Raw genomic sequence first — 21072 nt, 5'->3', positions numbered from 1 at the left:
GGCTGGGAGAGTTAACGAACTTTTGGGTGAGACTGTACAACAAACGCAGGAACTAAGACAAAAAAACATTATTTACGTCATCAAAGTTGCCGCCGGAAAACAAAAGTACACGATACAATTAGGATGATTAATATCCCGCCTTTAGAGGTTAATTACAACTTATTATTTATATCACAAAATATTTTCGAAGATGATCCATAACTCTACATTTATTTAAAAAAAATTACAAAGAACAAGCAAGGACGTAGGAAATTACTAAAGCAGAAAACACCGTTTTTACTGCATGTTAAAACACACAGATTTATATGTAAACATTTACATTGGTAATTTAGGGGCACAATGGCTCCACAAACTCTCTAGTTAATCTTCTCTGGATATTGTTAATATCTTTGTTTTCCTGAGGACAAACAATAGTACACAGGGATAACAAAAAACGTAAATAATCGAGGAAATTAACAGGATAATGCCACCTGGCGCACACCTCAAAGGGCAGAATTTAGAATATAGTTACCTGACACTGACCTGATATAGGCTAGAAATGGGATACTATAAATGAATACATGTATACGGAGAAACAGAAAGACAGATATACAGACAGCAACTATCACTCGAGACCATGAGGAAGAATATACCCTGGACCTTCCTGTGTTTATTCGTACTGTACTGTGTTCCTCAAGTTCCTCGCTCCTCCAAGATTGTTTGCCACGAGTTTCCTCTTCGCTTGGGTCGATTCACCAGCTTTTTACAGTCGACTCGAGCTATTGTGAGGCAAAACTCCTCCTGGTCTTTGTTCTTTAGAAACTAGTTACGTGAATCTTTTGTTTATTCTTGGATATTAAGACAAATTGAGTATGAATGTTATTCGAATTCATATTAATAGAGATATTTGTGTTGTATCTTAAGTTAATCGTTATCATTTTTGTTCCCAGTCCTTAATTCCTAATCCCTAATTGAAAAAAGTATTGTGAGTCTTTGAGAAGCCAATTCCTGGGTCTCCACTGGCAATGATTCGTAGGGTATTGAATTAGCTGATTGATTTTAGCTATACAATAAAGCCTAAACAGTGTTGAAATTACGGAACCACAAATAGGTGTTATTGACATACACGTCTTCAAGAATCCGGGATGAGTTGCTGTCTTTTAATGGCAAATTGAGTGCTATTTTACAATTGAAAAACGTTGCTTTTCTGCATGTTGACAAGGATATTATGATAACTGACGCCATTCATTGAAATGGTCTTTACACTTGGGGTATGTTGCAAGTACGTGAAGGAACACCAAATATGCAATAGAGAGTTAGAACGGCCCTTCATTACTTACGGAAAGGAAAATCATGCAAATCACTGTATTTTTTTTAATACAATTTTCACTTACGAACATACAGCGGTCATAAGAAACCTCAACCATGTAAAGGAGACATTTAGTTTTCATTCTGAACCTAAGTCGCTCCTATGTGTTTGTTCAAATAGTTGCCACCACACGACCTCATTCCTGGAGCGTTGTGTATTATTCCCTGCTGTTGTGTTCACCATGACCAAGCGGGATTCTCATTACCACATAAGGCATGACAGGAATATAAATACGTTGCGAAAAAAGTTTACCATCTTTGAGTCTCTTTACTTTATGATCTTCAATAGGAGTATGAATGGAGAATTATGATGATGTTACAATGTTTTACACTTGAAATATAGAAGAATTTTATCACGTAGTTTAACAAATATGATAGAGGAACATTTAGCCTACAGTCTGTGGTTAAAGATTACACTCCATTGCAATTTGATAGATCTGCAGTTTCTGTAATTTCTGACTCTCAATTTCAAGGCAATTTTTAATGACTGGCAAAATCTTGGGATATTTCAGGAATTATTTTGTGATGTGAAAGTTTGTTTTAGACGGGCACGAAATTTTAGTATTAAGAGCAGCTGTGCGTAAATTGTACTGTAGCTTCTCAGACGACCGTAACTTAAGGTTTAAGATATCATAAGCAGGAATTTTCAAATAATCGTAAAACGCAATGAGGCAGATAACGATGTTGTTTGAAAAGGAAGTAAAAACAAACAAAAAATGGACTCGTATTTGTGTCTAAGGAGTCATAATACCATCGGACAGTATCCGGGGCTTATGACATACCACTTTCACTTTTGAGCGAAGCATTTTTACGATCGATAGACAGATAGATAAAAAAATAAATAAAGAAACAAAAATAAATAAAGAAACATAGACTCACAGACAGTTGAATAAAATAGTCAAAGAAACAAAAAGAAAACATCGACACACAGACAAGAGAGAGAGTTAGCAATTACAACTGTTTGTAGGGAAGAAAAAAGTTTTCATTTTGTTTCATTTTTCAGTTCAACATATCCATCAATTATGTCAATGCATTTTATTGTAATAATATAAATATAATTATAAAATGTTATTGAGAGGATTGTACAATAGAAGAACGAGAAGAACGAGACACGGAGAGTAAATATTATGCTTAATGAATGTTACTGTGGCGAGCATCGAGGTATGTACAACTGTGAACTGTTATCACAGGTGTAGAGGCTATGTATTTTGTTATTATTTTATGACTTAATACATTCAGACAAGCACACCTCAATGAGAAGAAAATACAAACATAGCTAAATACGTAATATATACATACAGGACCTTGTTGTTGAGTCTATCCCTGATCCACAACTCTTTATCAGTCTCATATAAAAATCTATTACAGGTGAAATAATCTTTACTACTGTACTTAAGGTTGAGCATCACGAGAAGTAGCACCCAAGATATGAGAGAGATGTGGCAAGAGAGGTCACATATGCCTCATTCGTTCCTGAGGAGTTTATCCCCAAGGAACTTGTATAGTGCATTATGCCAAATGAAAACGAACTGGTCGGTAATTTTACATTGAAAAACACGATTTTCCTTTAATTACATCGAAAGGACTCCTTTCCTTGGCCTTTTTAGCCTGAACAATATTCTAAATTAGTATTAAATAATATCAGAGAATGAAATCATATTAGCTATCATAAATTATGTTACAAAGATATAAATATCAGATTAGTATTACGGTTTGTGTATTAATGTTACAGTTTAGATTCATGTATGAGATGACGAGCTGTTTTGGAACTATCTTACCAATTACATAAATAAAAGTAAAATGCAAAACGAAAAAATATAAGAATGAAAAAGAAACCCGTCAAGCATACTGTCCGCGAGGTCTGCTTAATATCATGCAGCGTCATAAATCTTCTTGGCAGACAAAACCGCCGACCATCCTTAACAGTGTTCAGGGCTCTCACGAAACACATCTCCGTAAGTACCTAATACTTGACTTACAAAAGATAACATTGAGCTTTTGAAAGGTATGGATCGATTTCTATTTATCAAGAAAAAATTACTATTACTCGTACATTTCCACTCTGGCAACCTATCTTAAACGTCAAGGGGATGTTATGGAAAATATTAATCCTTCAGTACGTCCTGTTGTTATATTTGCAAATGGAGATCTTGACATTTAGTAAATTATATTCTGCTCTCGTCTTTATGACAAACATATGTTATGACCTTGTGGTGAGCAACAGGGAACAGGATGTTGGGAAGTATATATAGACTCCAACGGGTGCAAAACAGCAAGTCAGTCTTTAACCACCAACGACTTGCTACAATGGTTAGTCTTTCTCTCTTCACTTACTCTTCTGTAAACTCAATTTTCACCTACACAAGGGTCTCTAGATTTGAATGCTGAATGAATATTTATCTTCGTTTTTCATGTGATTTTCATTAGATTTGATGTATGTCATTCTTCTCTAACCGAATTCTTCCTCCTCCAGAAGCTGTTGATGATCACCGTGAGTGTTGGTCTCCTGTTGGGCTCTTGCACGGCAGATGGCGGCTCCAGCTATGGCCCTGCAGGTGGCAGCTTTTCACGTGGAACCCACGGAGGAGGCGGTTCTGGCGGTGGCGGTAGTCGTGGGTTCAACGGCGGTTCATACTCCAGGGGCGGCTCTCATGGTGTAATTGGAGGCGGTCAAGGGTTCATCGGAGGTTCCAGTGGGGGCCAGGGCTTCACCGGAGGTTCCTCAGGAGGCTTTTCATCTGGCAGTAGCGGTGGATCCTATAACGGAGGGTCTGTTGGAGGTTCTTTCACAGGAGGCCGTGGAGGATTTCCAGGTTCATCGGGAGCTAATAACTTTATATCCTCCGGGGGTGGATCACGAGGGTATGGTTCCACAGGGGTTCAGGGTGGTTCCTCCGGTGGCCAAGGGGGATCATTTGGTTCTTCTGGTAGTTCCTTCGGTGGTCAGGGTGGCGGCTACAGAAGTCGAGGTTCCTCTGGCAGCTATGGGGGCCGCTGAGCTGACATCCATAGAAGTAACGATGAAGTATAATGATATCCTCTAATTCCTTTATACAATGAATAGAAAGAACCTAAATAAAAAGAGATGCAGAATGAATCATATTTTAATTAGCTTCCTTTTGAACAGTCATTGAGTAATGTTAGAAGTAGTAACCTATGGTGTTTATGAATGAGGTTTCTTTATATTTACCCTAAGAAACCTGTATAGCGTCTTTTATAGATAAAAATAAATTTGGAACCCGTACCTTAAACTAGCTGAGACTGAACACTGAATTAAGACATTTTTTAATTACATGAGAAGTTATCATTTTATTCTGAAATGATGATGCATTAAATAAATGAAGGCATCAAATTAACTCCATTTATTACACTTTTGATGTAAAACAGATATTAAAAAAAAGGTTTCCTCCCAGATAATGAAGTGAAGAAAATGACTAAGATTCTCCCGAAAATACACAGGAAAAAACCATAGTAGATTGATTTTACACACACACACACACACACACACACACACACACACACACACACACACATCTTAGGGATCTTATAATGAACTACATATCTTTATTTATTCATAACCTAATAATCTTTATTTCGTCTTTCAGTTCATATTTTAATGTAATCCTTCACAATACAAGTTTCCACCATTTGATCAAGGGTGTAAACCATACGCCGGTCAATACTAAATTTTCTCTCTATATATATTAGTTTATTCTAAACCCGTAAGGAAAAGATTATTTAATTCCGATAAAATTTTTCTGAAAATAAATTACATGCTGAAAAATTTGATGAAAAATAAGTGGAATAGGATTTCTGTCTTATCATATTAACCGACCTTATTTTTCACCGCTCCTTTGTGTTCTTTTTAACACCAGAGAGAGAGAGAGAGAGAGAGAGAGAGAGAGAGAGAGAGAGAGAGAGAGAGAGAGAGAGAGAGAATATGGTGAAACGTTCCAACTGGAGACTTCTCAACACTCTAGTGACGTAATATAAAGACTTTCCTTTGAAGTGTCTGTCTTCATTTGTTCAATAAAAATGCTGAGTTCATTATAAGCACAAACACCAAAGAACTGCACTGAACCTAAGAAAGAGCCACTTGTTGAAATCCTTTACCACAATATCACTCCAGGTATAAATAACAAGAAACTAACAAAGCTTTAACAGATGTCGACACCTTTATCAAAGTGTAATGACAAAATGTATTCTTAGATCACTACTATAATTTATTCTCACTAATATCCAAAATTTTAGCCAAAGTATTAAAGTCGTGTTGGTTTTGTTTATATGAGAAGTTGTGATGAAAAGAAATAGTGAATATATGTATAACTCGAACTTACTCATAAAATAAAATAAATTAAATTAACTTTCATACTTGAGGGTAGAATTTACGACATTGATATAATTGTGATATTACGTGTGGCCTATAAGATTAACATTGTGAGTTTGGGTTGTAATTAATATCCTGTAATATAGAGAAAGCGAATGTTAACTTTGAACATTAGAATACATGTCTTATTCCTCCTCCTCCTCCTCCTAAAGAGACAGTGCTGTTGTGCTATAAACCAAACCTAACCTAACCTAACCTAACCAAACCTAACCTAACCTATCCCACCTACCCTAACATAAGGGATCTTGCAAAATAGTTTAGCTTGACGAGTTCTTTTAGATCGTTCATTTAAATACAAAAAGAATTTCACTGCAAAATAGCAGGTAAATTTTGATAGCTGGTATGTCGGAGCATTATGAATACCCTGTGACGACGACAACAACTATGTCAATAGAGTAAGATGACGGAGAAAGTGACCCTTATAAGGCAGTCATGATAAATAGGCGGCTCTATAATATGTTTCCTTGAATGATAAAACCAAGAATACATATTTTCATGAGTGAAAAATCTTTATCACAACGGGATCAATTCTCGTGATTCACGATACAGTTAGCCAATGAACATGAGCCTCACAAAGTCACAGCCGTAAAAAAAGTAGCAGTGAAGTGCTCATCATTGTTATCGTACTATATAGGTTTACGCAACATGACTTTGGAAGAGAGGAGAAATCTTTTTCGTCATATGGGAAAAGTGTTATTACCTTGAGGCTAACATTAAGGAACAGCAGGCGAACAGGTATATAAGGCCCCAACGCCCACAGCACAGCAAGTCAGTCTCCAACCACCAACGACCTGCTAACATGGTCAGACCTTCTTTCGCAATAGGCTGTTCAAGATTCTTTGTTTCTGTTTCAGAAAATTCTTTTAAGCTCTGTTGTTGAAGATAATATTATTTGAATTGCATTCATTATAGATATTATAATTCTCGCTTATCATTCTTCTCTAACCAGAGTCTTCCTCCCCCAGAAGCTGCTGATGATCACCGTGAGTGTTGGTCTACTGTTGGGCTCCTGCACGGCAGATGGTGGCTCCCACCATGGCTCTGCAGGTAGCTCCTTTTCACGTGGGGCACACGGAGGAGGCAGTTCTAGTGGCGGTCGTCGTGGGTTCAACGGCGGTTCATACGCCGGGGGCAGCTCCGGAGGTGGTCATGGATTCGTTGGATCTAGTGGGGGCAACGGCTTCACCGGAGGTTCCTCAGGACGTGGGTCAGGAGGCTTTTCATCTGGCGGTGGCGGTGGATCCTACAACGGTGGTTCTGCTGGAGGCTCTTTCACAGGAGGCCGTGGAAGGTTTGCCAGTTCCTCTGCAGGTAACGCCATCAGCCAAAGCGGAGGATCAGGGGCTTATGGCTCCTCTAGGGGTGGTTCCTCCGGTGGCCAAAGGGGCTCTGTTGGTGGACATGCTGGATCATTCGGTGGCCAAGGTGGCTTCCCCGGTAGTCGTGGCGGTTCCATCAGTGGCGGTAGTTACGGCGGCTGATCTGACTTACACATAACGCTGTAACATGACCAAACCCACTTATCTTTCTGTAATAGAAATAGAGCATAAATAAAAAGAAATACATAAAATACGTATTCTAATTATCCTACGACTGTGAAAAAAAATATTAAGGTGTCTTTTCTTTCTTTTATATATGACATATTGATATACTGTATTATTTATTGAACTGTCCTGTGTATGTTTTAATTTATTGGTAGTAGCTTGTATAGTATCTGCTACATATTATAAATTATTTATCTATATATCGAATTAAATAAGAAACTGCATTACAGTTCACACCCACATGTTCTGGAGTTATAGAATTAATAGTTTACTTTATAATTTGTGCTGATGATAACTCTTCCTTCAGACGACACACAAGTTTCGTTCCCTCTGTGATTTGCTAAAGTTATCAAGATATAATAAGGAAAGTTTTGGTTCCATTAGTCCATCTCCCCCAAAATATAGTACTTAAATAATTATATAAACAATGATATTAATATAAAATTGTAGAAATTTGGCTATAAACTAATACACTATATTGCCGTGAACTTCTTTCTAATATAAATAACTACCAACAAAACCTAACCTAAACTTAACCTATCCTAACCAAATCTAACCAAAGGCCAACCTTACCTTAACTTATCCTTAACTTATCCTAATCTAACCTAACCTAACCTAAATTTAACCTATCCTAACCAAATCTAACCAAAGGCCAACCTTACCTTAACTTATCCTTAACTTATCCTAATCTAACCTAACCTAACCTAAATTTAACCTATCCTAGCATAAACTAAACTAAACTAACCTAAACTACGGACACTAAATGTATAAATAACTAAGGGATTGAACAGCCACCATGGTTTAGTTTTAAAAGAAATTCATAGTAAAATTGACTATGTGTATAGATAACATGATGTTACCGTAATAGATGCTGTATTTACAAATTATCTGATCCATTACAAATGTTAATAACCTCAAGACAATCATAGATAAGATACAAAGCACACGAGGAAATAAAAAAACACGAAATAGGTGTATGTGTCCGTGTGTCTGTGTGTCTGAGTGTGTGTGTGTGTGTGTGTGTGTGTGTGTGTGTGTGTGTGTGTGTGTGTGCGTGTGTGTGTGTGTGTGTGTTATTTCACTCATAAAAGTTAATTGTAAGTCAATTGTTATACACTTATTTAAAAAGTATCGTCGATTTTTTTACGAACATAATCACTTAGTCGAATAAATTGTGGTCACACAAAATTAAGAAGACGACGGCAGGTGGCAACTTAACATTAACAATCAATAACTATTGTGTAGTGCATTAGTGAACCAAATTGTCTTCAACAATTAAGTTGTTCCAGAGAGAGAAAGAGAGAGAGAGAGAGAAAGAGAGAACTAAGGACTGTGAGGGACAGAGAACAACGTTATCATTTACAGCAGGTGGCTATGATTCTCTTAAGACAACTATCGTCTCAGTTTACTTGAATGATGCCATATACAGAATTTTTATCAAGTATTCCACAAATAGAGTGTGGACTTAGTTCCCCGTTGACAAGGCTCCAATAGCTACTTGTATTGATACTCTTGTGCAGAACGATTTTGATACCTTCCATAAAATGAATCAGAGGTTTCGTCCTTTAAAGGATCACTGTCAAAGGCCGAAACCCGAATCCCATCCTGGTTCCATCTGATGACTTCAGGTTTGATGTTTTGTATTATGGTAATTTTAGTAATGTGAGATTGTTCAGCCAATGATTATGTTGGTTTAAGGTCATGATGTCTTTTGACTTGGTAACGTTTCCTCTTATAATATTTAGTGAATCTGTTATAGGCGAATTATTGCACTATACCCCCTGTATAGAGACAATTGCTTATTAACGAAGACTTCTATGTATTTCTCTCTTTGGGAAACCTCTAACTAGCCGTAACTAATCACGAACATAATATTTCCGGCATAACCAAAGTGTCCGGTAACAGATAAAATGCCATTAACAGATAAATCCTGGATGGCGGATTACACGTCTCAATCAGAGTAGGTTCCTAATTTAAAAATCTCTACATCCATTCCAGTACCCGTACGTATAATTAAAAAAAAAGCTAAATAAGTAAATAAAAACAAAGAAAACTATAAGATAAACCCAGAACTGATGATGTACAGTATTTAAGGCGACATAAGTCATGTTACAACAGAGTCATTCCTCGTGACATACTGTACAGTTGACCACAGAATATATACCCCAGAGCTACACACAAACAAAAGAGTTATCCTTGAAGTGATCACCCACGTTAAACTCAACTAATATTAACTCGAACATAAAGAATATATTATTTTTATGTACTAGTCATGGGTAGAAACTGTAATGTGACCTTGAATACAGCCTGGGGTACAGGACTCGGGGAAGTATATAAGACCCCAACACTCACATGGAAGCCAGTCAGTTCTACACCACCGACAACTATGGTAAGACGTTCTCTCCTACTTTGTATATTGTTTATATACAACTTTTCTCTTCGATTAAATGTGTTCACGTTTCCTTAAAGTATTATTTCCGTTGGCTGATCATAATTCTTTAATAATTTGAGTCTTCCTCCCTCAGAAACTGTTGATGATCACCGTGAGTGTTGGTCTCCTGTTGGGCTCCTGCACGGCAGATGGCGGGTCCCACCATGGCAGCAGCTTTTCACGTGGAGCTCACGGAGGAGGCTCTGGTGGCGGTCGTCGTGGGTTCAACGGCGGTTCATACTCCGGTGGCGGCTCCAGCGGTGGTCATGGTGGCTCCAGTGGGAGCCACGGCTTCACAGGAGGTTCTTTAGGACACGGGTCAGGAGCCATCTCATCTGGTAGTGGCGGTGGATCCACTGGTGGATTTTCTGGATCCACTGGTGGCTCCCTCGGTCATAGTGGCTCGGCTGGTAGTTATGGATCTGTCGGTGGTCGAAGTGGTTCCTTCGGTGGTCAAGGGGGTTCCTTCGGTGGTCAAGGGGGCTCCTTCGGTGGTCAAGGGGGTTCCCACAGTGGTCGTGGGGGATCCTTCGGTGGTCAAGGAGGCTCCTTCGGTGGTCAAAGGGGTTCCTTTGGTGGTCAAAGGGGTTCCACCAGAGGCCATCGTGGCTCATACGGTCGCCCATACGGTCAGTGATGTGAGTCCTCGTGACATTTACAGACACAAGGTCAAATCTACGTACTGCCTTGTGTCAGGCACTAAGTGTTAATAAATATAATCAAAATCAACATTGCTCTTTATTGCACCACCATGTCTTACACGATTAAGATTTTTCCTTTTGCTTATTGGTCATGTGTGTAGGTCTTTGTTTGTATGGAGGAGGCAGAGGAAGAAGGGCGTAAAATGATGCATCTTGTAAGGTATAATTATTTCTGTTTTACAAAACAAGAAGCTGAGCAGACTTAGCTATTTTACATGAAATTTGCCAAAAGCAAACAGTGCAATAGAGTAGTGTAGATAATTTAATTCATAATTCTTGGAGATATCATATGATAAGCATTTACAATCTCTCACTCTCTCTCTCTCTCTCTCTCTCTCTCTCTCTCTCTCTCTCGCTAAGTTAGGACAACAAAACATCTCATAGATTCTCTACTCAGTATGTGATGGAAAACGAAACCTGTATAACAACATTTTCCTCCTCTTAGATAAAGGAATATAATTAACTAATTACTACTGTATAAAATAGTTGGGGGCATGAGATATAAACCTTTGTTGAATGAATATTAATTATTACACTATACGAACACTTCTCCTGTTTGTAAGTATAATATTAAGCAAGATATCATACTTTAAGTAAACCAAAATTATGAATCAAGATATTAATATTCTTAATTATGTTTTACTAAACGCACGAGCAAAAATGATTAGTTTCCTTAGTTTAACTTCACTGAAAAACTATCTTACCTATTTGCTGTTACTTATTTACAGCCGTATTGTGTATTAATTGTGTTGCGTGTAAGAAGTAACAAATAAAAGATGTGATAATATGAATGACAACACAAATAATTAATAATGATAATAATAACAAATGACAATAATAATAACGACTGAACTACAGAAACACATCCAAATATAACACACACAGACGAAACAACATACAAAGCAGATCTTGCTCACTCGAATGACATCAGTGTCACACACAGGTACACACAGTAAGGAGCCATATTGAAAACAGGTACAGATTAAGTAGTATTGAATTTTACCTGACCTCATCTGCATACCGTGGAATGCTTGTGTAATTCGATCGACTTGAAACACCGATGTGATTGTCCTGACTATCCATCTTGTCCCTCACTACCTGGAGATTAACCAGCTCAGCTATCCTCCATCCCGTAACGAAGTACAGTAGTTATTTCCATCAAGCAGATGAAAAGTAACAAAGCCACATGGCCTGAGAGAAACCTAGCCGAGGCGTATAAAGCAGGAAGACCTCTGCTTACCAACTGTCTCCACTCTTTCCTGGAGACTGGGAAAAGGAGGAAATCACCCGAGATCTTAAAGACGCCTCCATCATCAATATTTATAAGAACAAGGGAGACCGGTCAGACTGTGGCAACTACCGCGGGATCTCGCCCCTATTCAGACCTAACATGATTATCGCCCGAGTCCTCCTAAACAGACTACTTTCTGAGGCGGAAAACGTCTTCCCAGAATCTCAATGTGGCCTTAGATAATCACGTGGACCCACTGACATGATCTTTACTGCCCGCCAGATACAGGAAAAGTGCAGAAAACAGCAACGTTACTTGTAGATGGTCTTCATCAACCTTACTAAGGCCTTCGACTCTGTCAACAGGAAACCCTCTGGCGGGACCACAGTCGCTTTGGTTGCCCAAGAAACTTCATCGCCAAAGTGAGGCAACACCACAATGACATGAACGACAGTGTCCTGCACAGTGGCACCCTATCTGAATTCCTTCCCATCCAAATGGGGGTAAGACAAGGATGTGTACTGGCACCAATTAACTCTCTCTTCCATTTTCTTTGCTGCCTCCCTTACTAGTGCCAGTGCCAATTTAGTCGGCGGGGTGGACATCCAGTACAAGATGAAGGGACTTTTCAACATAAGACGACTCCAGGAAGGAACAAAGGTGCCGGCCTCTTCACTCACTGAACTTCAGTATGCAGACGACCTCACCCTCGTCACTCACACTCAACATGACCTACAGGAGATTCTAAACACCTACGCAGATGCGTATGCATAATTCGACCTTGACACGAATGTGCGTAAGACTCAGATTCGCTTTCAACCTGCCCTTGGTTCAACCACACCTCCACCACCCATCCAGCTTAACGGTACTACCCTCTCTAATGTTACCCACTTTCAGTATCTTGGCTCCCATGTCCACTCCTGCGAAAATCGATGAAGATATTCAACATCGGATCAGATGTGCATCTCAAGCATTTGGCAGACTCCGGACCTGTGTTTTCAGCTGTTAGGAGCTGAAATAATCTACAAAGTTGCAAGCTGCACGTATATCGATCAGTGGTCCTTACCACCCTGCTGTATGGAAGTGAGACGTGGGTCACATACTGGAGGCACCTCAAGCCACTTGAAAACTTTCACCAACGTGGTCTACGTTCCATCCTCCAAGTTCGCTGGGAAGACAAAAGAACAAATTCCAGTATTCTCACTGACACCAACTGTAGGAGGATCGAACCAACCAGTATCCATGAACAACTAAACTCCTATTATTGTATCATAGCTGGATGGCCGTCATACCCAATTCCGAGTGGCAGCAAAGTAATAACAGTAGCAGCAGTAGTTGTGTGTGTGTGTGTGTGAGTGTTATTTCATTCATAAAATTTAATTGTAAATTAATTGTTATACACTTATTTAAAAAGTATCGGCAATTTTTTATTAAATATAATCACTTAGTCGAAGAATTGTGGTCACACAATATTAAGTACACGACGGCAGGTGGCAACTTAACATTAACAATCAATGACTATTGTGTAGTGCATTAGTGAACAAAATTGTCTTCAACAATTAAGTTGTTCCAGAAAGAGAGAGAGAGAACTAAGGACTGTGAGGGACAGAGAACAGCGTTATCATTTACAGCAGGTGGCTATGATTCTCTTAAGACAACTATCGTCTCAGTTTACTTGAATGATGCCATAATACAGAATTAATATCAAGTATTCCACAAATAGAGTGTGGACTTAGTTCCCCGTTGACAAGGCTCCGATAGCTACTTGTATTGATACTCTTGTGCAGAACGATTTTGATACCTTCCATAAAATGAATCAGAGGTTTCGTCCTTTAAAGGATCACTGTCAAAGGCCGAAACCCGAATCCCATCCTGGTTCCATCTGATGACTTCAGGTTTGATGTTTTGTATTATGGTAATTTTAGTAATGTGAGATTGTTCAGCCAATGATTATGTTGGTTTAAGGTCATGATGTCTTTTGACTTGGTAACGTTTCCTCTTATAATATTTAGTGAATCTGTTATAGGCGAATTATTGCATTTTCTATGAATTTTTCTCTTTGGGAAACCTCTAACTAGCCGTAACTGATCACGAACATAATATTTCCGTCCTAACCAAAGCGTCCGGTAACAGATAAATCCTGGATGGCGGATTACACGTGAGTAGGTGGAAAATTTACAGGTCTCAAAGTCTTTGTGTACTTGGAGTCAACATACTGTTTGACCTCTTATAATATTTAGTGAATCTCTAATGGGTTGCCTAAATGAATGGGAAACCTCTAACTAGCCGTAACTGATCACGAACATAATATTTCCGTCCTAACCAAAGCGTCCGGTAACAGATAAATCCTGGATGGCGGATTACACGTCTCAGTCAGATGAGGTTCCTTATTTGAAAATCTATACATCCATTCCAGTACCCATACGTATAATTAAAAAAAAAGCTAAATAAGTAAATAAAAACAAAGAAAACTATAAGATAAACCCAGAACTGATGATGTACAGTATTTAAGGCGACATAAGTCATGTTACAACAGAGTCATTCCTCGTGACATACTGTACAGTTGACCACAGAATTCAACCCCAGAGCTACACACAAACAAAAGAGTTATCCTTGAAGTGATCACCCACGTTAAACTCAACTAATATTAACTCGAACATAAAGAATATATTATTTTTATGTACTAGTCATGGGTAGAAACTGCAATGTGACCTTGAATACAGCCTGGGGTACAGGACTCGGGGAAGTATATAAGACCCCAACACTCACATGGAAGCCAGTCAGTCCTACACCACCGACAACTATGGTAAGACGTTCTCTCCTACTTTGTATATTGTTTATATTTAATTTTCCTCTTAGATTAAATGTGTTCACGTTTCCTTAAAGTATTATTTCCAACGGCTGATCATAATTCCTTAATAATTTGAGTCTTCCTCCCTCAGAAACTGTTGATGATCACCGTGAGTGTTGGTCTCCTGTTGGGCTCCTGCACGGCAGATGGCGGCTCCCACCATGGCAGCAGCTTTTCACGTGGAGCTCACGGAGGAGGCTCTGGTGGCGGTCGTCGTGGGTTCAACGGCGGTTCATACTCCGGTGGCGGCTCCAGCGGTGGTCATGGTGGCTCCAGTGGGAGCCACGGCTTCACAGGAGGTTCTTTAGGACACGGGTCAGGAGCCATCTCATCTGGTAGTGGCGGTGGATTTTCTGGATCCACTGGTGGCTCCCTCGGTCATAGTGGCTCGGCTGGTAGTTATGGATCTGTCGGTGGTCGAAGTGGTTCCTTCGGTGGTCAAGGGGGTTCCTTCGGTGGTCAAGGGGGCTCCTTCGGTGGTCAAGGGGGTTCCTACAGTGGTCGTGGGGGATCCTTCGGTGGTCAAGGAGGCTCCTTCGGTGGTCAAAGGGGTTCCTTTGGTGGTCAAAGGGGTTCCACCAGAGGCCATCGTGGCTCATACGGTCGCCCATACGGTCAGTGATGTGAGTCCTCGTGACATTTACCGACACAAGGTCAAGTCTACGTACTGCCTTGTGTCAGGCACTAAGTGTTAATAAATATAATCAAAATCAACTTTACTCTTTATTGCACCACCATGTCTTACACGATTAAGATTTTTCCTTTTGCTTATTGGTCATGTGTGTAGGTCTTTGTTTGCATGGCGGAGGCAGAGGAAGAAGGGCGTAAAATGATGCATCTTGTAAGGTATAATTATTTCTGTTTTGCAAAAACAAGAAGCTGAGCAGACTTAGCTATTTTACATGAAATTTACCATAAGTAGACAATGCAATAGAGTAGTGTAGATAATATAATTCATAATTCTTGGAGATATCATATGATAAGCATTTACAATATACATACATCACCAATCTCTCTCTCTCTCTCTTTCTCTCGCTAAGTTAGGACAACAAAACTTCTCATAGATTCTCTACTCAGTATGTGATGGAAAACGAAACCTATATAACAACATTTTCCTCCTCTTAGATAAAGGAATATAATTAACTAATTACTACTGTATAAAATAGTTGGGGGCATGAGATACAAACCTTTGTTGAATGAATATTAATTATTACACTATACGAACACTTCTCCTGCTTGTAAGTATAATATTAAGCAAGATATCATACTTTAAGTAAACCAAAATTATGAATCAAGATATTAATATTCTTAATTATGTTTTACTAAACACACGAGCAAAAATGATTAGTTTCCTTAGTTTAACTTCACTGAAAAACTATCTTACCTATTTGCTGTTACTTATTTACAGCCGTATTGTGAATTAATTGTGTTGCGTGTAAGAAGTAACAAATAAAAGATGTGATAATATGAATGACAACACAAATAATTAATAATGATAATAATAACAAATGACAATAATAATAACGACTGAACTACAGAAACACATCCATATATAACACACACAGACGAAACAGCATACAAAACAGATCTTGCTCACTCGAATGACATCAATGTCACACACAGGTACACACAGTAAGGAGCCATATTGAAAACAGGTACAGATTAAGTAGTATTGAATTTTACCTGACCTCATCTGCATACCGTGGAATGCTTGTGTAATTCGATCGACTTGAAACACCGATGTGATTGTCCTGACTATCCATCTTGTCCCTCACTACCTGGAGATTAACCAGCTCAGATTATCCTCCATCCCGTAACGAAGTACAGTAGTTATTTCCATCAAGCAGATGAAAAGTAACAAAGCCACATGGCCTGAGAGAAACCTAGCCGAGGCGTATAAAGCAGGAAGACCTCTGCTTACCAACTGTCTCCACTCTTTCCTGGAGACTGGGAAAAGGAGGAAATCACCCGAGATCTTAAAGACGCCTCCATCATCAATATTTATAAGAACAAGGGAGACCGGTCAGACTGTGGCAACTACCGCGGGATCTCGCCCCTATTCAGACCTAACATGATTATCGCCCGAGTCCTCCTAAACAGACTACTTTCTGAGGCGGAAAACGTCTTCCCAGAATCTCAATGTGGCCTTAGATAATCACGTGGACCCACTGACATGATCTTTACTGCCCGCCAGATACAGGAAAAGTGCAGAAAACAGCAACGTTACTTGTAGATGGTCTTCATCAACCTTACTAAGGCCTTCGACTCTGTCAACAGGAAACCCACTGGCGGAACCACAGTCGCTTTGGTTGCCCAAGAAACTTCATCGCCAAAGTGAGGCAACACCACAATGACATGAACGACAGTGTCCTGCACAATGGCACCCTATCTAAATTCCTTCCCATCCAAATGGGGGTAAGACAAGGATGTGTACTGGCACCAATTAACTCTCTCTTCCATTTTCTTTGCTGCCTCCCTTACTAGTGCCAGTGCCATTTTAGTCGGCGGGGTGGACATCCAGTACAAGATGAAGGGACTTTTCAACATAAGACGACTCCAGGAAGGAACAAAGGTGCCGGCCTCTTCAATCACTGAACTTCAGTATGCAGACGACCTCACCCTCGTCACTCACACTCAACATGACCTACAGGAGATTCTAAACACCTACGCAGATGCGTATGCATAATTCGACCTTGACACGAATGTGCGTAAGACTCAGATTCGCTTTCAACCTGCCCTTGGTTCAACCACACCTCCACCACCCATCCAGCTTAACGGTACTACCCTCTCTAATGTTACCCACTTTCAGTATCTTGGCTCCCATGTCCACTCCTGCGAAAATCGATGAAGATATTCAACATCGGATCAGATGTGCATCTCAAGCATTTGGCAGACTCCGGACCTGTGTTTTCAGCTGTTAGGAGCTGAAATAATCTACAAAGTTGCAAGCTGCACGTATATCAATCAGTGGTCCTTACCACCCTGCTGTATGGAAGTGAGACGTGGGTCACATACTGGAGGCACCTCAAGCCACTTGAAAACTTTCACCAACGTAGTCTACGTTCCATCCTCCAAGTTCGCTGGGAAGACAAAAGAACAAATTCCAGTATTCTCACTGACACCAACTGTAGGAGGATCGAACCAACCAGTATCCATGAACAACTAAACTCCTATTATTGTATCATAGCTGGATGGCCGTCATACCCAATTCCGAGTGGCAGCAAAGTAATAACAGTAGCAGCAGTAGTTGTGTGTGTGTGTGTGTGAGTGTTATTTCATTCATAAAATTTAATTGTAAATTAATTGTTATACACTTATTTAAAAAGTATCGGCAATTTTTTATTAAATATAATCACTTAGTCGAAGAATTGTGGTCACACAATATTAAGTACACGACGGCAGGTGGCAACTTAACATTAACAATCAATGACTATTGTGTAGTGCATTAGTGAACCAAATTGTCTTCAACAATTAAGTTGTTCCAGAAAGAGAGAGAGAGAACTAAGGACTGTGAGGGACAGAGAACAGCGTTATCATTTACAGCAGGTGGCTATGATTCTCTTAAGACAACTATCGTCTCAGTTTACTTGAATGATGCCATAATACAGAATTAATATCAAGTATTCCACAAATAGAGTGTGGACTTAGTTCCCCGTTGACAAGGCTCCACTACTTGTAATACTCTTGTGCAGAACGATTTTGATACCTTCCATAAAATGAATCAGAGGTTTCGTCCTTTAAAGGATCACTGTCAAAGGCCGAAACCCGAATCCCATCCTGGTTCCATCTGATGACTTCAGGTTTGATGTTTTGTATTATGGTAATTTTAGTAATGTGAGATTGTTCAGCCAATGATTATGTTGGTTTAAGGTCATGATGTCTTTTGACTTGGTAACGTTTCCTCTTATAATATTTAGTGAATCTGTTATAGGCGAATTATTGCATAACGAAGAATATTAAACCTTATGTATTTAATGTAACTAGATAAATCATGGGATAGAAACTGTCAATGTGACCTTAAGAATACAGCCATAAGGGAGTACAGTACAGACTCGAGGGTTAAGTATATAAGACTACCACAAACACCTCACATGGAAGCCAGTCAGTCCTACACCAGCGACAACTATGGTAAGACGTTCTCTCCTACTTTGTATATTGTTTATATTTAATTTTCCTCTTAGATTAAATGTGTTCACGTTTCCTTAAAGTATTATTTCCAACGGCTGATCATAATTCTTAAATAATTTGAGTCTTCCTCCCTCAGAAACTGTTGATGGTCACCGTGAGTGTTGGTCTCCTGTTGGGCTCCTGCACGGCAGATGGCGGCTCCCACCATGGCAGCAGCTTTTCACGTGGAGCTCACGGAGGAGGCTCTGGTGGCGGTCGTCGTGGGTTCAACGGCGGTTCATACTCCGGTGGCGGCTCCAGCGGTGGTCATGGTGGCTCCAGTGGGAGCCACGGCTTCACAGGAGGTTCTTTAGGACACGGGTCAGGAGCCATCTCATCTGGTAGTGGCGGTGGATCCACTGGTGGATTTTCTGGATCCACTGGTGGCTCCCTCGGTCATAGTGGCTCGGCTGGTAGTTATGGATCTGTCGGTGGTCGAAGTGGTTCCTTCGGTGGTCAAGGGGGTTCCTTCGGTGGTCAAGGGGGCTCCTTCGGTGGTCAAGGGGGTTCCCACAGTGGTCGTGGGGGATCCTTCGGTGGTCAAGGAGGCTCCTTCGGTGGTCAAAGGGGTTCCTTTGGTGGTCAAAGGGGTTCCACCAGAGGCCATCGTGGCTCATACGGTCGCCCATACGGTCAGTGATGTGAGTCCTCGTGACATTTACAGACACAAGGTCAAATCTACGTACTGCCTTGTGTCAGGCACTAAGTGTTAATAAATATAATCAAAATCAACATTGCTCTTTATTGCACCACCATGTCTTACACGATTAAGATTTTTCCTTTTGCTTATTGGTCATGTGTGTAGGTCTTTGTTTGTATGGAGGAGGCAGAGGAAGAAGGGCGTAAAATGATGCATCTTGTAAGGTATAATTATTTCTGTTTTACAAAACAAGAAGCTGAGCAGACTTAGCTATTTTACATGAAATTTGCCAAAAGCAAACAGTGCAATAGAGTAGTGTAGATAATTTAATTCATAATTCTTGGAGATATCATATGATAAGCATTTACAATATACATACATCACCAATCTCTCTCTCACTCTCTCACTCTCTCTCTCTCTCTCTCTCTCTCTCTCTCTCTCTCTCTCTCTCGCTAAGTTAGGACAACAAAACATCTCATAGATTCTCTACTCAGTATGTGATGGAAAACGAAACCTACATAACAACATTTTCCTCCTCTTAGATAAAGGAATATAATTAACTAATTACTACTGTATAAAATAGTTGGGGGCATGAGATACAAACCTTTGTTGAATGAATATTAATTATTACACTATACGAACACTTCTCCTGCTTGTAAGTGTAATATTAAGCAAGATATCATACTTTAAGTGAACCAAAATTATGAATCAAGATCCTAATATTCTTAATTATGTTTTACTAAACGCACGAGCAAAAATAATTAGTTTCCTTAGTTTAACTTCACTGAAAAACTATCTTACCTATTTGCTGTTACTTATTTACAACCGTATTTTGTATTAATTATGTTTCGTGTAAGAAGTAACAAATAATATGAATGACAACACAAATAATTAATAATGATAATAATAACAAATGACAATAACAATAACGACTGAACTACAGAAACACATCCATATATAACACACACAGACGAAACAACATACAAAACAGTACTAATTACACATATTATTAAAAATCTGGTTATCCCGTAATGACACCAGAGATACTCACAGACACACACAAAAAATGAAGCCATGACAACAGGTAAAGATCAAGGTGTATGGAACTTCATCTGTTCTCATCTGCATACTGATAAATTCTTGATTAGTTCGTTCGGTTTAAGTGTTTGTGTCAGTAGGTGAAGGAAGTGGTAGTTTTGTGTTATGTGTAAGAGGAGTAACTAGTGTTGTGTGTAAGAGGAGTAACTAGTGTTGTGTGTAAGAGGAGTAACTAGTGTTGTGTGTAAGAGGAGTACCAGTGTTGTGTGTAAGAGGAGTACCAGTGTTGTGTGTAAGAGGAGTACCAGTGTTGTGTGTAAGAGGAGTACCAGTGTTGTGTGTAAGAGGAGTACCAGTGTTGTGTATAAGAGGAGTAACCAGTGTTGTGTGTAAGAGGAGTACCAGTGTTGTGTGTAAGAGGAGTACCAGTGTTGTGTGTAAGAGGAGTACCAGTGTTGTGTGTAAGAGTAGTACCAGTGTTGTGTGTAAGAGGAGTACCAGTGTTGTGTGTAAGAGGAGTACCAGTGTTGTGTGTAAGAGGAGTACCAGTGTTGTGTGTAAGAGGAGTACCAGTGTTGTGTGTAAGAGTAGTACCAGTGTTGTGTGTAAGAGGAGTACCAGTGTTGTGTGTAAGAGGAGTACCAGTGTTGTGTGTAAGAGGAGTACCAGTGTTGTGTGTAAGAGGAGTACCAGTGTTGTGTGTAAGAGTAGTACCAGTTTGTGTGTAAGAGGAGT

The 21072-nt window shown here is 39.6% G+C and overlaps 5 protein-coding genes across 5 annotated transcripts; all 5 read left to right on the top strand.

Moving 5' to 3' along the window:
* The first annotated feature begins 3629 nt into the window (after positions 1-3629).
* Positions 3630-4444, top strand: LOC121862836 (keratin, type I cytoskeletal 9-like). Its single transcript, XM_042361157.1, has 2 exons — positions 3630-3657; positions 3821-4444. Exons 1-2 carry the CDS (start codon positions 3655-3657, stop codon positions 4343-4345), a joined length of 528 nt encoding a protein of 175 aa, XP_042217091.1. The 5' UTR covers positions 3630-3654; the 3' UTR covers positions 4346-4444.
* Positions 4445-6444: 2000 nt separating this feature from the next.
* Positions 6445-7304, top strand: LOC121862835 (keratin, type I cytoskeletal 9-like). Its single transcript, XM_042361156.1, has 2 exons — positions 6445-6536; positions 6700-7304. The coding sequence occupies exons 1-2, from the start codon at positions 6534-6536 to the stop codon at positions 7213-7215; spliced, it is 519 nt and encodes a 172-aa protein (XP_042217090.1). The 5' UTR covers positions 6445-6533; the 3' UTR covers positions 7216-7304.
* Positions 7305-9647: 2343 nt separating this feature from the next.
* Positions 9648-10438, top strand: LOC121862833 (keratin, type I cytoskeletal 9-like). Its single transcript, XM_042361154.1, has 2 exons — positions 9648-9667; positions 9804-10438. Exons 1-2 carry the CDS (start codon positions 9665-9667, stop codon positions 10344-10346), a joined length of 546 nt encoding a protein of 181 aa, XP_042217088.1. The 5' UTR covers positions 9648-9664; the 3' UTR covers positions 10347-10438.
* A 3968-nt stretch (positions 10439-14406) lies between these two features.
* Positions 14407-15206, top strand: LOC121862834 (keratin, type I cytoskeletal 9-like). Its single transcript, XM_042361155.1, has 2 exons — positions 14407-14447; positions 14584-15206. Exons 1-2 carry the CDS (start codon positions 14445-14447, stop codon positions 15112-15114), a joined length of 534 nt encoding a protein of 177 aa, XP_042217089.1. The 5' UTR covers positions 14407-14444; the 3' UTR covers positions 15115-15206.
* A 3373-nt stretch (positions 15207-18579) lies between these two features.
* Positions 18580-19391, top strand: LOC121862832 (keratin, type I cytoskeletal 9-like). The gene is made up of 2 exons (XM_042361153.1): positions 18580-18620; positions 18757-19391. Exons 1-2 carry the CDS (start codon positions 18618-18620, stop codon positions 19297-19299), a joined length of 546 nt encoding a protein of 181 aa, XP_042217087.1. The 5' UTR covers positions 18580-18617; the 3' UTR covers positions 19300-19391.
* Positions 19392-21072: the final 1681 nt, after the last annotated feature.

The sequence above is a fragment of the Homarus americanus genome, unplaced genomic scaffold (genome assembly GCF_018991925.1).
Source record: "Homarus americanus isolate GMGI-L3 unplaced genomic scaffold, GMGI_Hamer_2.0 scaffold42657, whole genome shotgun sequence".
Classification (NCBI taxonomy): domain Eukaryota; kingdom Metazoa; phylum Arthropoda; class Malacostraca; order Decapoda; family Nephropidae; genus Homarus; species Homarus americanus.
The sequence above is the reverse complement of the archived record's forward strand: the minus strand, read 5'-3'. Positions and strand labels throughout refer to the sequence as shown.